At 43.4% G+C, this 16,141-nt stretch overlaps 1 protein-coding gene across 2 annotated transcripts; it reads left to right on the top strand.

Annotated features, from left to right (window-relative positions):
* Nucleotides 1–771: 771 nt before the first annotated feature.
* LOC120034435 (zinc finger protein 281-like) lies at nt 772–10,827 on the top strand. Of its 2 annotated transcripts, none has more exons than XM_038980997.1 (7): nt 772–885; nt 3,097–3,559; nt 7,554–7,646; nt 7,898–8,024; nt 8,458–8,541; nt 8,669–8,787; nt 9,016–10,827. In XM_038980997.1, exons 2-7 carry the CDS (start codon nt 3,152–3,154, stop codon nt 10,600–10,602), a joined length of 2,418 nt encoding a protein of 805 aa, XP_038836925.1. In that variant the 5' UTR covers nt 772–885; nt 3,097–3,151; the 3' UTR covers nt 10,603–10,827. The 2 variants fall into 2 exon arrangements, with proteins under 2 accessions (XP_038836925.1, XP_038836923.1); XM_038980995.1 differs by having other exon boundaries at nt 7,551–7,646.
* Nucleotides 10,828–16,141: the final 5,314 nt, after the last annotated feature.

The raw sequence follows: 16,141 nt of genomic DNA, 5'->3' as shown, positions 1-16,141 counted from the left end.
TTGGGACCCAGGGGGACAGTCACAGTTTTGAAACGTGTACACAATGAGGGAGGCGAAATATCCTCAAGGCTGGAACATAGTTTTAAGAAACCATTATTCACACTTCACACTTTTTTTTACCTAGGTTTCAGGAAATAACGCATTAGATATTGTGGATGCATAGTCTACCCTAAATGTTCAATTCCCAATCTGTAATTTCAAAAGCCTGACCCTACCATTTTGTTTGGTAGAACATAGGCTAAACAACAAATGGAGTAATGCGACCTTAGATTTTTGTTTATGATAGAAAGTTGTACTAAATTCCCAAGGCCTGTATATTCTTCAAGAATCAATGGGTATCCTGGAACATTGCACATTATTATTTCTGTGTCTTGCATATTTGATTTACACATAGGCAACTACAACCAATCACACACCCTTTTAATAAACTGATAACAGCGTTTTCATAAAATTCCATTTTTGTATTCTAATTTTAATCTGATTATTAGTCTGGTTTAGGTAGTTAAAAGGCATTAGGCCTATCAATTATGCTAACACACATAAAATGAATGAAATGGCACAGCACCTTCAGTTATCCAAATTACACTTATATTTCTGTTGAATTTGGTGTAGGTAGGCAAGTTAGGCAACAGTGTTGTTCAAAATGTTAACGCATATGTCCCCGCACTGCGTGTTAATTCCCGGTCCAGTGCTCCCCTGCCCAGGATCAAGCGTCCGTCTGTGACTCTTCGCAGGACCCGTCCGCTATACCCATAATTCACCGCGCTGAGACAAAATGAAGGAATACAGCCACTGCGGGAGAACAATGTTTGGGCTCTAAAGATTGAAACGGACGACCAAAGGTGAAATAAACCAGCCGAAAGAGCTATTGGTGGTCATGTACTGGTAAGACAAAAGGAAATATATATTTTGGGCGAGTTTAAATATGTGAAACTCCGGCAAGAGTGTGGGACAGACAACAAAGCGCAAAGCTAGATAGCATACCGTTGCTGGAGCCGAGCATCAATTGTTCGCTTGAGTTGCATGGGCCATTTGTTATGGGTACGTCGCACGTATGCTCAGTTATGGTTTATTTCAGTCCTCACCCAATGCCTGTTAGAGGTTCAAGTAGTTTATATCAACTGGTTTAATTAGTTAGCCAGGTATTATGTATTTCATAACCGGAAAATGAAAATGAAGCGCTGAAAATATGTTGACGAATGACGACACACCATGTTGTCTGAAATCTCTTGCGCGTGCATACGCCGACTCGCAAATTTGTCAATCAAAATTATTTTAGAATTAACATTAATTCCATAATTTAGAATCGATGTAGGACTACGTCAGGCGAGAACGGCAGATCCCCACATGTTTGGTGTAATATTACATTCAGTACATGGTCTCATTTATTTGACCGAGTATTACTGTTATGCTGATGGCCATATTAGCTAATTATTGCATGATCCTGCATCACAAAGGGCCTGGCAGGCTGGTTAGCCAAATGGCTAATTGCTTGGTGGCTAGCCAGACGTTAGCAGTAGCTAGCTAGCGGTCTGTCTAGCCCGAGTGACAGACACTCGATGAATAAATCACAGCTTACCACTGGGAACCGATTTGCCGCCTACGTCATTACTTTTTTTTACCACTGAATTCGTTTTAATTTTCAACTAACGCTTTCTTACGATGCATGCCAGTTTACTGTAGCATGTTACATATGCATATGTTAGCTAGCTGTTAGCTTTATTTGGTATCAGCACGCTAGCAAGTTTCATCCAATGCAATTGCAATAGAGCTAGGCTAGCTAGCTATGCTGGTGGAGACAATGAAGTTCAGAGACACGATTAAGTTACACGTGAAATCTGAAGCTATTCAAATGAACTGTGTTTTGTGAATGAAAACACACTATTGTAAAGTCATTCAACTGAATACAAGAAATTGGCTAGGTAATGGTAGTCTGGACAATGTTAAATTATTAAGTTGCTGCTTATATTTAGTTATAGCTATTTCACCGAGTTAAGCTATCTGATGTTTTCCTCAAGGTGATGCACTGGTTTTTGGATGATGTTCTTCTAATTCCAAAAACTCCATTTTGATTTTGCTTTTTGGAATCCTCTGTCATTCCTCGTGGCATTGTAAAATAGCACAGCAGATGAGACATGACTAACCTCAGTCATCTCAAATGTCGTGTTATGATGGTAGCTAGCTAGCTTAGAAAAGTGTTGATTTTGTGAGATCGACCTAATCTTCCTGTAGCTATAGACAAGTATATTAAACAGCCAACGTTTTGCAGTATACCCATGGTATCCGTTTTATTGTTTCTTGATAGTATTTCAGTGGCTAGTACTGGCTACTCTTGCTTGGTTATTTAACTTTAAAGCCCATGTTTGATGGGTGTCCTATGATGATGGCGACCTGTAGTCACAGATTAAAATACAGAAATTGACCTTCCCACTACCTGTAGAACCTAACTGGGCTCTCGCCTTTTTTTTTTGTTAATTAGCCTAGTCCTCAAATAGGATGACAGATTAACACGCAGCTTCAGGTTCATTCCGCTCTCTCATAGGATGTCAGGATTTAACATATTATTGGCTATACCGTTTACCCAGGTTAATTTAGCTACATCTGAGGTTGACTGAAGACTAAAAATAGCCTGTTGTTTTTAGTGTACCATAATTCACACAAGTCAGACTGCAGACTGTGGCTGTTTGTTGTTGACCCACAAACCCTCATTATTAATCTGGCTAAGCACTTGATGGGGTGATCAGAGGGCATGAAACTGATTCCTCAGGGACGGCCCATTGTAACAATGCTGCTCTTCCAGTCACTGTGTCTGGCCAGTTAATTAATTTCATGTGAGTTGGTGTCAGCAGCACATGTAAGCCAAAAACAAACCATCATATATTACTGATGGAAAAGCCACCCAGATGTTAATGTTTCCTTTCCACTCATTCAGGAGTGCTGCAGCTTCACCCTGTTCTCCTCTCAACTGTGTCTGTGCGACATATGCTATCTGGGGAGAGAAACACATTTTTTAGGGCAGAATACACATTTTCGTTCGCTGTAACATATGGACAATAAAGTTGCATTGTACTTCAGCTCCTGCTCTTTCTTCCCCAGGATGGTTCCGGTTGGCTCCCTTTAGTTGAACTTGCCCACCACCACCAAGTTCATCATGAGCATCATTCAAGACAAACTAGGTAATGACTTCCTGCGCTCCAATGGGAGCATGGACTCCAACTTCTCCCCTGGCATGATCATGTTCAGTCACCTGCCCCCTGTGACCAGCTTCACCCGGCTGGCCACCCAGTCTGTTATGCAGGACCTGCCAGGCCCCCACGAGATGATCCTGAAGAAGGAGCGGGACTCTCCAGACTGCAGCATGGCCGGGGTGGGCGGCCTGGTGGAGTATGGCGGGGTGGGGGACTATGTCCATGCCATGGACATCAAGCAGGAGAAGATGACAGAACATGACTACCGTCAGCCGCTGTACCCTGGAGGCCCGGGGAAGAGCACAGAGCTCCTGGAGGTGTCCATGGGCAACCACCAGAACCTGCTGGTGCATGACCTTAGCCTAGGCAACGTAAGGCCTTCTGACACATCGATACTTATAGGGCTGGTTTCCCACACACACATTAAGCCTAGTTGTGGATTAAAAAGCCTTCTCAACAGAGATTCTCCATTGAAATAGCTTTTTAGTCCAGGACTAAACTTAATCTGTCTGGGAAACCAGACTGTAATGTTGTTCTTTAAACCAGAGAATGCAAGGCAAGGCACCACACCATAATAGTGATTTTTTATTTTATTTATTTTTTCACCTTTTGTATGTAGACAAATGACTTTTTAGTATTACACATTTTCATACATATATTTTATTTAAATATGCAAGTTGGGCAATATATCATTAAATATGCAGATGATTGCACATCATGCAAATCCATTTTTCTGGACACTGGATGAAGTCAGCCTAAATATTTTGGTTTCATTTTAAGACACTCCATGACCGGACTTGTCCAGAGCAAATTGTGGGTAAATACTTTATCTTTCTATCTGTAAAATACTAAAGACATAGATGTACGTAAAAAGCTTTTTTGGCAAATGTTTCCCAACAAGATCTTACCTAGAAGAAAAAATTGACAAGATATCCTCAATTTCCTCTGGGCAAGTCTGGTGACGGTATCTAAGCATAGCCATGCAGAATTTGGTGAAGACAGATGCTTCTGAAGCTGAGGAAAAGGAGTTGGTTGGTGTGTGGGAAGGGTCTGACTTTCAGTAAATGGCAGTTGAAGGAAAGTAGTAAAATTAGGCTGTCAAACGCCTATTTAGACCCAATCACCATCTCTCCAAAGTAAGTTACTAAATAGACCAGTTTGTAACATTCTCTATTAAATGTGCTTTTAAATTGTGTAATTCAATGTAGTGAGCTTTGAAATGATTTGAAAGTGGTTAAAATTAATGATGTTGATGACTAGTATGATAAACTAAAGAAAATATACATTTATCTAAATTCAGCACAAAAAAAGAACTGTCCTCTCACTGTCAACTGTGTTTATTTTCAGCAAACTTAACGTGTAAATATTTGTATGAACATAACAAGATTCAACAACAGACATAAGGGGAGGAGGGGTCAAAAGTAACAGTATCTGGTGTGGCCACCAGCTGCATTAAATACTGCAGTGCATCTCCTCATGGACTGCACCAGATTTGCCAGTTCTTGCTGTGAGATGTTACCCCACTCTTCCACCAAGGCACCTGCAAGGTCCCAGACATTTCTGGGGGGAATGGCGCTAGCCCTCCGATCCAACAGGTCCCAGATGTGCTCCGTGGGATTGAGGTCCGGGCTCTTCGCTGGCCATGGCAGAACACTGACATTTCTGTCTTGCAGGAAATCATGCACGGATCGAGCAGTATGGCTGGTGGCATTGACATGCTGGAGGGTCATGTCAGGATGAGACTGCAGGAAGGGTACCACATGAGGGAGGAGGATGTCTTCCCTGTAACGCACAGCTTTGAGATTGCCTGCAATGACAACAAGCTCAGTCCGATGATGCTGTGACACACCGCCCCAGACCATGACGGACCCTCCACCTCAATCGATCCCAATCCAGAGTACAGGCCTCGGTGTAACGCTCATTCCTTCGACGATAAATGCGAATCCGACCATCACTTCTGGTGAGACAAAACCGCGACTCGTCAGTGAAGAGCACTTTTTGCCAGTCCTGTCTGGTCCAGTGACGGTGGGTTTGTGCCCGTAGGCGATGTTGTTGCCGGTGATGTCTGGTGAGGACCTGCCTTACAACAGGCCTACAAGCCCTCAGTCCAGCCTCTCTCAGCCTATTGCAGACAGTCTGAGCGCTGATGGAGGGATTGTGCGTTCCTGGTGTAACTCGGGCAGTTGTTGCCATCCTGTCCCGCAGGTGTGATGTTTGGATGTACCGATCCTGTGCAGGTGTTTCACGTGGTTTGCCACTGCAAGGATGATCAGTGGCCATCCTGTCTCCCTGTAGCGCTGTCTTAGGCGTCTCACTGTACGGACATTGCAATTTATTGCCCTGGCCACATCTGCAATCCTCATGCCTCCTTGCAGCATGCCCAAGGCACATTCACACAGATTATCAGGGACCCTGGGCATCTTTCTTTTGGTGTTTTTCGGAGTCAGTAGAAAGGCCTCTTTAGTGTCCTAAGTTTTCATAACTGTGGCCTTCATTGCCTACCGTCTGTAAGCTGTTAGTGTCTTAACGACCGTTCCACAGGTGCATGTTCATTAATTGTCTATGGTTCATTGAATGAGAAACCATGTTTAAACCCTTTACAATGAAGATCTGAAGTTAATAGGATTTTTATGAATTATCTTTGAAAGTCAGGGTCCTGAAAAAGGGACGTTTCTTTTTTTGCTGAGATTAGTTTGACATTATGTACATTTCTGAATAATATTAATGGACCAAAATACCAACAAATCTCAAAATTGATAGGTAAATGTATTTTCAGCCTATGGTGTCTGGCCTTAACCCACACCAAATCTCCCTGTTTTGTTATGTTAAAGGGAAATGTTCTCTATTGAAATGCCTAATTTACTGCAGCATTACAATTAGTAAAAATAATAATAATTACTCCGGAGGTTTGGTTGATCAGATGTCCACCTGCCTTTTGCCTTCTGCCTTTTGGGGTGTGGGTTTGTAAAATGGCCAATCACACCAAAGACTGATGGTTAGGGGTAATGTGTGGGCAGCAGAGTGGGAGGATTTAGTAATGGTGACCTAAATATAAGGCATCAAATGCAAAATATGTCCCTCCCAAAATGATTGGAATTGGGCCTCTCCGTGTGAATGGAAACGTCTTGGCAAGGACGCTGTCATCTTGTTTGAGCTTGCACTCACACATTGTCTTTACACACACACATGCTCTCTCTCTACCTAACAATAGCCAGCCTCCAGAGGTTTACTAGGCAGCACTTGGCATGCTCATTGAAAAGCTAGACATATCATTTCCTGCTCACTAAATATGGTTTAAAAGTTTATCCAAGGACATCTTAGAGAATACATTACATTAACTTTGATTGATTTATTTAACCTTTTATTTAACTGCGTTATCTATACACATGTATGATTATATTACTGAGGAGACTGGAAGACAATCATTTTTCTCCACTCAAAAGCTGATTTCCTACTAAAGTTATGAGTAGTTTCATTTGGAGTGCAGTCAGAGCACCCCAAATGGTGCTATTATTTTCAGGATAATGACATGCATGTGAGCTTGCAGACATTTTGAGCCCACTGAGCCTGCGCTCCTTTGGTTGCGGAAATGAGACAGGTTTGTTTTGGCTAGCCTTTCCCCTGATCTAATACAATGATTGGTTGATATTTGAGAACTCTGTCGTCTTTCTCACATGCACCCATCCACACTCATAGGCTGTGTCCGAAATGGCACACTATTCCCTATATAGTGCAATACTTTTGACCAGGGCCCATAGGCCTTTGGTCAAAATTAGTGCACTATATAGGAAATAGGATGCCATTTCAGACAGCCATGCTCTTAGTATCCATATGGTGTTGGGAAGTGTAATTGAAATGGCAGGGGGGGGGAATTAAAATCCCAGTGTCCCTTTTCTAAACCCCAGACCCTTTTGTTTGAAGATTGCTCTTCATAGTGGGTGAACATGCTGAATATTAATGAGTCTGTATTTACACTTGAGCTGCTAGTTAATAAGCATAGGCCTTTTCTATGGGATTCTAAGTGTGTCTCAAATGACACCCTATTCCCTTATATAGGCCATTTTGATACGCATCCTAAATGAACAGCAGTTCTCCCATTTGAATGACAGCTTAACTGTCTGGAGAGATGCACAGAGGGAGCCATAAATATGTGGTTTATTACTCTACCTTCTGGCACTTCCCAAAGGCAGGCCTCTGCAATGGCTCAAATGAGCATTCACTAAATGCTGCATGAGTCTGTTTTTGTCTTGTGTACATATGCAATATGTAGGCTATGTGACTGAACTAGGCCCTTCCCATTCTCTCAAGTGCTCATTTAATTTTGTCTTCTCACTCACTCTGCGCCTCCCTTTTGTCATCCAGCAGCCTAGTCGGTTAGGAAAGGAGTCCTCAGGAAAGAGAGGTCGAAGGTCAAATGGTGAAGAGGGCAATCCCCGGAGGAAACGTGGAGAGCCTAAGGTGTGTAAACTGTCCTTTCTATTCAAGTTGTATGTGTTTGATATGCATCTTGTTATCTTGATTTAGATATGATTCATTCTCTGAAATTTGCACGAGAATCCATTGTTTCATAATTTTTCAATAGTTTAGGATCCATTACATCTAAGTATTTTTTTTCCTGAACTTAGTTTATCTTCAGTGAAACGATCATGCATTAAATGAATTAGTTAAATTGCATTTGATGGTTGAATTGACCTTCTTTTGTCCAAAAGCAATCAATGATGCTGGATGCAGATGGAGGCAGCCTGTGGCCCAACGGGAAGCTCCATATCTGCGAGCACTGCAGCGCATCCTTCAGGAGCTCATACCACCTGCGCAGACATGTCCTCATCCACACAGGTACCCAGGACCCTACTGACTGATCTATTAGGCTCATTTTTTAATCTGTTTTTAATGAAAAATGATGTCTTGAGGGAACATTTTTCACTTTCACAAATGAAAGAAGTTCAGTATTTGTGTTGAATTGAATAGACAGACAAGATGTTTGTTATGAGAGGTCCTCATTCACATAGGTACCTAGGCCACTGATCAAAATGTCTTTTCATTTCTAGCATTCAGTGTGGTCTCGGTTCGTTTCTCACTAGATTATAAAAGCAAAAATATCTCCAGAAATGTTTGGAATAGATCTTGTGTGTTTAGAAAAACTAGTTTTTCACAAAGTCACTGTAGGAAACTTTGAAATTAAACCAGTGCAGTATTAGTTTTGAATACAGTAGGCAGACAGAGGATTTAACTTAGTGACCATAACTGTGTGGCTGTGGTGTTGCCTTAGGCGAGAGGCCGTTCAGGTGCAGCCAGTGTAACATGAGTTTCATCCAGAAGTACCTACTACAGCGGCACGAGAAGATCCACAGCGGTGAGTGGCATGTCATATATCCCACACACACATGTCAAGCACCATTAGTTGGATGACACAATGAGCAAACCTATGTTTTGTAGATGGTTATTTTTCTTTAGATTTTCTGTGATGTTTCCCATGACAGGAGAGAAGCCTTTTTGCTGTGACCAGTGTAACATGCGCTTCATTCAGAAATACCACATGGAGAGACACAAGAGGACCCACAGTGGAGAAAAGCCATACAGATGTGAGACCTGCCAACAGGTAGTGACCTCCACATGAAAAATCTACTGAAATAGGATGACATGTTGGGAGGGGAGTGGTTATGATGGCCAAAACAAATGTCCCCTCAGGGACAATACATCCTAATATGCCCACTTACATTATGGCATGACCTGACAAGTTATATTTCTCGGGATGGAAATGTCTTTGTGTCTATCCCATTCTGCTGTTTACGATCTGTACCCTACCTATGGTCTCTCTGCCCTGCAGTTTTTTTCTAGGACGGACCGATTACTCAAGCACAAGCGAACCTGTGGAGAAGCCATAAAGAAGGGTCTGGAGCCCGGGATGTTGGACCTGGGCTGTGAGGACATGGGGCAGGGCAGCTACGGAATCACTCAGGGAAACACTGGGGCCTCGGGCCGGAAGAGGGGCAAGTCCAAAAACTCTGAGGGAGGGGAGCGCAAGAGGAAGAAAGCGGCAGGACCGGTTGAAGCAGGAGGGCTGGGCGGAGCACACATCCACGGGGCGCCGTCGGGAGGCTACAGTCTCCATGACTACAGCGTGGAGAATCACACTGTGTCCTCGTCCACTCCGCCAGGGCCCAGTATGCACCACGAGCATCACGGCCGAGCCCCTAAGATGGCCTTCAAGAAGGCCAACCGTAAGGCCCTGGACCAGGGGGACTTGGGGCAGGCCAAGCAGGGAAATATGGAGCAGGGTGTGGGGATGGGCCTCATGCAGGGCTCTGAGGCAAAATCGGGTCCCACCAGCACCAACTATGATGACGCCATGCAGTTCATCAAGAAGAGGCGCTACCTTAACGCGGCCAACAGTGCAGCATCAGGGGCCGGGGTAGCAGGGAGCAGCACCAACGATTATGAGGTCAACGTTGGTCACCTGTCATCCCAGCAGTCGGTTATCCAGGGGGTGGTCTCAGGCGTGATGGACAGCGACTCGCCGCTGAGTCTGCTAGACTCCTCCCCCATGGGCGTGGACAAGCACGACAGGTCGGGGATCCCTGACGAGGTGCTGCAGAGCCTGCTGGACCACTACACCCAGAAACCAGACAGCTCGCACCACGACGTGCACTTTGACCTCAGTGACCAGCACGTGGTGCTGCACCCTGTCTCAGCAGATGGCTCTGACCTGAGCCACGATGCAGACTCTCCCAGCCCGTCTGGAGACAAGACGGTCATTATGCACGAGTACTCCCGCTTCCTGCTGCAGGCCCTGGAACGCACCAGCCACAACACAGGCTTCCCCCTGGGCCCCGGGCCCCCAGCTACAGGGCCCTTCACCAGCACCCACCAACGCAACCCACTCTTTACAGACAAGCACATGTACACTACGTCCCCTCTGGAGTGTGGCTTCGGCCAGCCGGTGGCCTCTCCCACCCTGCCCTCCTCCGTGCCAAAGTCCCACTTTGCGATGCTGTCGGACTCTTCTCCGCAGCACGGCTTCCACCTAAACAGCCTGGAGCCTGCCACCCACCAGCAGCTTACGCCTTCTCAGGAGCTCACTGACCAGATGGAGAAGCAACACTCCTCCTCTTCCCCCTCCTCCTACCAGATCAGCCCGTCTGACCTGGGCAGCCAGAAGGACTCGCAGAACCTGGCTTCTCTGGACCCCTCTAAGGGCTCCTACACGATCGAGAACTTTGCCCAGGCCTTTGGATCCCAGTTCAAGTCGGCCGGCCGCGGCGCCTTGTCGTACGGCACTGACTCTTGCGGGGAGGTGGACCACAGGATAAGGACGCCAGTCTCCGAATTCTCAGGGTATACTAGTTTGTTAGCCGACGTCAATGAGGCAGTAAGTACAGGTTCCAAAACCCCAACAAGCCAAAGCTACAGATAAGGGCCTGGGAGGGGACAGCATTCTGTTGGAGGTTCATGTTTTGTCTATTTTTTTATATATTTTTTTTTAGTGCTCCTATTTTATTCTTATTAAGTGAAGTTTTAATTATTATTATTACATTGCCGCTATGTGTATGCCCCAACCCTCTCCCCAGGACTGGTCTTCAAGGACTATTCAAATGCAATTTTTTAAGATATATTTTTTAAGTAAATATCTATGTATTTAGTCTGTTTTTCTTGTGTCATTTTTGGTCTGCTCGTTAATCGTTAGAATGAAAAGTACCTTTTTTTTTAAAGCAAACAACAGAGTAGCAATGAACTTGTTTTTTTTCTCCCATGAGCTTAAGGGTTTTAGCAATCAACTTTACAATTGTAGCTAGCATAATAATGAGAATAACAATGATGGCTGCAGGAAATAGCCCAGAACTGAAATAGCAAAAAATAAATAATGATATTGTCTGTTACAAGGATAAGTATTACTCAGGAAAAAGTGTAAACGGAGGAAATTGTATAGTGCAGTGAGCACTCATTTTAGAGGTGTAAATGTGCAACTACAAAGAGGATGCTTTGTTTGGTTATTTCTTGTTTTATACCTTGGTTGATGAGTGCAACAAATAATGGAGGCTGCTGCCAGCTCACTTACACTGAGAACACTTTCCACTTAGCTATATAGAGATTATGGTACTTTCTTGTCAATGTGAAACTCGTGTTTTCTTTCAATAAGGGCCATATATATTTATAACAATATATACATGTATAATAACAGCTATAATCATTCTGGGGAACTGCCAGGTGAGGTAGAGGAATTTGGGGGGGGGGGGGGGGGTCAATTGTTTTCCTTGTTAGTTTGAGGAGAACATAGTGACGCTATTCCTTGGCCAATAGAGGTTGCTGTTGGACAGCTGTGGAATGGCCTTCCTCATCTTTCTCCCCTCTTCTTCAATTCTGTTCTTTCCTTAAGAGTCCGATTAGCACTTTGAGCCATTTAATTCATTGAATAAACTAAACTACCCCATAAGATCATGGAAGACATTTTGAAACAAACTGACTTGCTTTCTAAAGAGATGTGTTGATTTGGTTGGGGTTACTACCGTATGCAGATGTGGGGTTGAATGCATCTTGAGCACTGGGTTGTTAGGGGAAGGGGGGGGGGCTTTGGATGAGAGGGGGGTGGTTTGGACCTGGGGAGTTTTTTTTATTAGCATGATCTCCTGAATGTTATCACGTGGGGGGGGGGGGGGGGGGGGGGGGTTGTTTTAAGGAAATGTATTAACGGTTAAATTGGGAGTGAACGTATTAAGTAATTCACTCTGTTCAGCATCTTTGCTTTACTATTTAAAGTTAAGTGTATTAAAGTGGCGGAATATTCCTTCCCCTGTACTGAGACAGCCTGGAAACCATTTAAGGAAGTGATCGTGTGATTTAAATATAACCCATATACCTATAACAAACCCAAAGCATTAGACATTTCTGGTGTGCTGGCACTACCACAATGGTATTTTATGAGGAATGGGGTGCCTAGTCCTGGAAAATGTCTACAAATAAATTGGGTATGTCCCAAATGGCACTCTATAAAGTGCACTACTTTTGACCAGGGTGCCATTGTGGATGTACACATTGTCTAAATGAAATGTACATTTCTCTGTGCATGTGTCTAATGCATCGTTTGATTATGTAATTTCTTGTGGTCCTGCAATGAATCTTTAATTTATTTGATGTACTTTTGTAAATCAAACAATTGCAATTTCTTCCATAGCCACGACTGGCCTTTTGTGCTAGAAATGCTGTCACACTTAAAAAAAATATATATATTCTATTTTTATCCTTTTATTTCCTTATGCCCCTTTTTTGTCTTGCAGTCATTCAGCCATGTTTCATGATTCTGTGACTTTGCAATATCATAGGGAACAATGACTGACCACTACAACCATGCTCTGTTTTTATTGGATAGGTGGCTGAGGTGAACAATAATGACATTGACCTTTTTCTATACCTCGTTATCACTAAACACACAAGCAGGGACCGGACAAAAGGTTGGATGTATGGAGCAGAGATGCTGTTGTATGTGGCTATTTTAAAACATTGTGTTAATGACATTTATTGGTCGAGGGTATGTTATTGCTTTAGGGTTCTGTAAATGCCTAATCTTGCCAGCCAGTGTTGCAGTCTACAGTTCAACTCATTGTCTCCAAGGTAACATTTGTTACTTTCTATATTGTATGCCTATTGTTTACAAGAGAATTTACAAAACACTACATCTAAATCTTGCCCCGGATTATTATTATTCGCAAAACTTTTGTCAGCTTACAAAATTTGTAGCTGACGTTATCTTCCCTCATATTTTGTTCCAGATTCTTCTAATGATTTGCAGGGCTGTACCTGTCCAATGAATTTATAATTGATTAGCGGAAATAAATGCTGTTATCGAGATTGTTGATTTTGGTGTGACACTTAAACAAGTGGTTTGTTCTAATGGTGTTTTACACGTTGTCCATGAGGTGTTCACTTAAGGCAAAAGTTATCTGGGATTTGTGGTGTGTTAATTGCAAATACTTTCACAGCGTGCTTTATAGTATTTATGTTTTTAGGCTGAATTTTACATGACTTGTTAAAGGTCTGTCACAAGCAATATCTGTATCCTGCCATACACAGCTTTGCTTCCACGTGGCATTGTCTTTATCATTAGGGCCTACTGTCCTTATGTTTCTTTCTGTCCTGTGACTGGTGTTGGTCAGATGCGTTTTGTGAGCCAACTGTTTGTTTACCCACACACAATTGCTAATAACCCATTGCTCAAATCTGATGCCCTGACCCTAACCTGCAAATATAGAAAATATATTGTAGGCTACAGTCAGACGGTGGAATAATTTTTTTTTTTTTGAGGGGTTGCAGGATTTTTTGGTTTGTTGCCTAATGTAGATGTAAACTCAGCAAAAAAAGAAACGTCCATTTTTCAGGACCCAGTTTTTTTAAAGATAATTCGTAAGAATCCAAATAACTTCACAGATGTTCATTGTAAAGGGTTTAAACATGGTTTCTCATTCAATGAACCATAGACAATTAATGAACATGCACATGTGGAATGGTCGTTAAGACAGTAACAGCTTACAGACGGTAGGCAATTAAGGTCAGTTATGAAAACTTAGTAGAAAAGTCTCTTTAGTGTCCTGACTCTGAAAAACACCAAAAGAAAGATGCCCAGGGTGCCTGCTCATCTGTGTGAAAGTGCCTTGGGCATGCTGCAAGGAGGCATGAGGACTGCAGATGTGGCCAGGGCAATAAATTGCAATGTCCGTACAGTGAGACGCCTAAGACAGCGCTACAGGGAGACCGGACGGCCACTGATCATCCTTGCAGTGGCAAACCACGTGAAACACCTGCACGGAATCGGTACATCCGAACATCACACCTGCGGGACAGGTACAGGATGGCAACAACTGCCCGAGTTACACCAGGAACGCACAATCCCTCCATCAGCGCTCAGACTGTGCAATAGGCTGAGAGAGGCTGGACTGAGGGCTTGTAGGCTTGTTGTAAGGCAGGTCCTCACCAGACATCACCGGCAACAACCTCGCCTACGGGCACAAACCCACCGTCACTGGACCAGACAGGACTGGCGGCAAGTGTTCTTCACTGACGAGTCACGGTTTTGTCTCACCAGGGTTGATGGTCGGGTTCATGTTTTTCGTAGAAGGATTGAGCGTTACACCGAGGCATGTACTCTGGAGCGGGATTGATTTGGAGAAAGAGGGTCCGTCATGGTCTGGGGTGGTGTGTCACCACATCATCGGACTGAGCTTGTCATTGCAGGCAATCAACACAGTGCGGGCTCATCCTGACATGACCCTCCAGCATGACAATGCCACTAGCCATACTGCTTGTTCTGTGTGTGATTTCCTGCAATGAAAGACAGGAATGTCAGTGTTCTGCCATGGCCAGCGAAGAGCACGGATCTCAATCCCATTGAGCACGTCTGGGACCTGTTTGAATCGGAGGGTGAGGGCTATGGCCATTCCCCCCAGAAATGTCTGGGAAATTGCAGGTGCCTTGGTGGAAGAGTGGGGTAACATCTCACAGCAAGAACTGGCAAATCTGGTGCAGTCCATGAGGAGATGCACTGCAGTGCTAAATGCAGCTGTTGGCCACACCAGATACTGTTACTTTTGACCCCCCCTTTGTTCAGGGACAAATTATTCAATTTCTGTTAGTCACATGTCTGTGGAACTTGTTCAGTTTGTCTCAGTTGTTGAATCTTATGTTCATACAAATATTTACACGTTAAGTTTGCTGAAAATAAACGCAGTTGACAGTGAGAGGACGTTTCTTTTTTTTGCTGAGTTTATTTCTGACATTTTGGTAGGCTATTTTGAAAACCTGGGACTAGAAGGTTCTATCAGCATTTTTGTTAAATGAGTTATTGACAGCCTTGTTCTGTGCAATGGTCTCTACCTATATTTATTTATACAGGTTCTCATTGAGGTAACATCTGTTTTTCACAAAAGACCTGGTCCAATAGCAGCAGGGGGAACAACTTACACTAACATTAAACAAAACTAGACACATATACAGTACAATTATATATTACGTTAAAAAAACACTAATGTCTTGACTAAAAAACAGCTGTCCTAAAGACAATTACCTGTTCTGATATTTACATCGATCAAGTGTTTAAACTAGATCAACTAAAACTATTTCTACCATGACTTGTTCTAATTCTTGGTAGTGTTCAAAGCAAATGAGAATGGGACTGTAATTCATATGTATTTACCAACCTGATAAAAAAAAAAAATGTTAGACGTTTTTTAAATTCATAATGAACCTGAGGGGCACATGATATACTGAATCAAGTGCTCTCTGTAGTGGGTGATGTCTGCATATACAGTGGGGAGAACAAGTATTTGATACACTGCCGATTTTGCAGGTTTTCCTACTTACAAAGCATGTAGAGGTCTGTCATTTTTATCATAGGTACACTTCAACTGTGAGATGGAATCTAAAACAAAAATCCAGAAAATCACATTGTATGATTTTTAAGTAATTAATTAGCAATTTATTGCATGACATAAGTATTTGATACATCAGAAAAGCAGAACTTAATATTTGGTACAGAAACCTTTGTTTGCAATTACAGAGATCATACGTTTCCTGTAGTTCTTGACCAGGTTTGCACACACTGCAGCAGGGATTTTGGCCCACTCCTCCATACAGACCTTCGCCAGATCCTTCAGGTTTCGGGGCTGTCACTGGGCAATACGGACTTTCAGCTCCCTCCAAAGATTTTCTATTGGGTTCAGGTCTGGAGACTGGCTAGGCCTCTCCAGGACCTTGAGATGCTTCTTACGGAGCCACTCCTTAGTTTCCCTGGCTGTGTGTTTCGGGTCGTTGTCATGCTGGAAGACCTAGCCACAATCCATCTTCAATGCTCTTACTGAGGGAAGGAGGTTGTTGGCCAAGATCTCGTGATACATGGCCCCATCCATCCTCCCTTCAATACGGTGCAGTCGTCCTGTCCCCTTTACAGAAAAGCATCCCCAAAGAAT

This window comes from Salvelinus namaycush, chromosome 41 (genome assembly GCF_016432855.1).
Source record: "Salvelinus namaycush isolate Seneca chromosome 41, SaNama_1.0, whole genome shotgun sequence".
Taxonomy (NCBI): Eukaryota; Metazoa; Chordata; class Actinopteri; order Salmoniformes; family Salmonidae; genus Salvelinus; species Salvelinus namaycush.
This window is presented reverse-complemented; position numbering and strand designations above follow the sequence as displayed.

Coding starts and splice junctions, on each gene's coding strand:
- LOC120034435 (XM_038980995.1), top strand. CDS start 3,152: ATGAGCATCATTCAAGACAAACTAGGTAATGACTTCCTGCGCTCCAAT. Junction 7,647..7,897: donor GGAAACGTGGAGAGCCTAAG/GTGTGTAAACTG, acceptor TTTGTCCAAAAG/CAATCAATGATGCTGGATGC. Junction 8,788..9,015: donor GATGTGAGACCTGCCAACAG/GTAGTGACCTCC, acceptor TCTGCCCTGCAG/TTTTTTTCTAGGACGGACCG.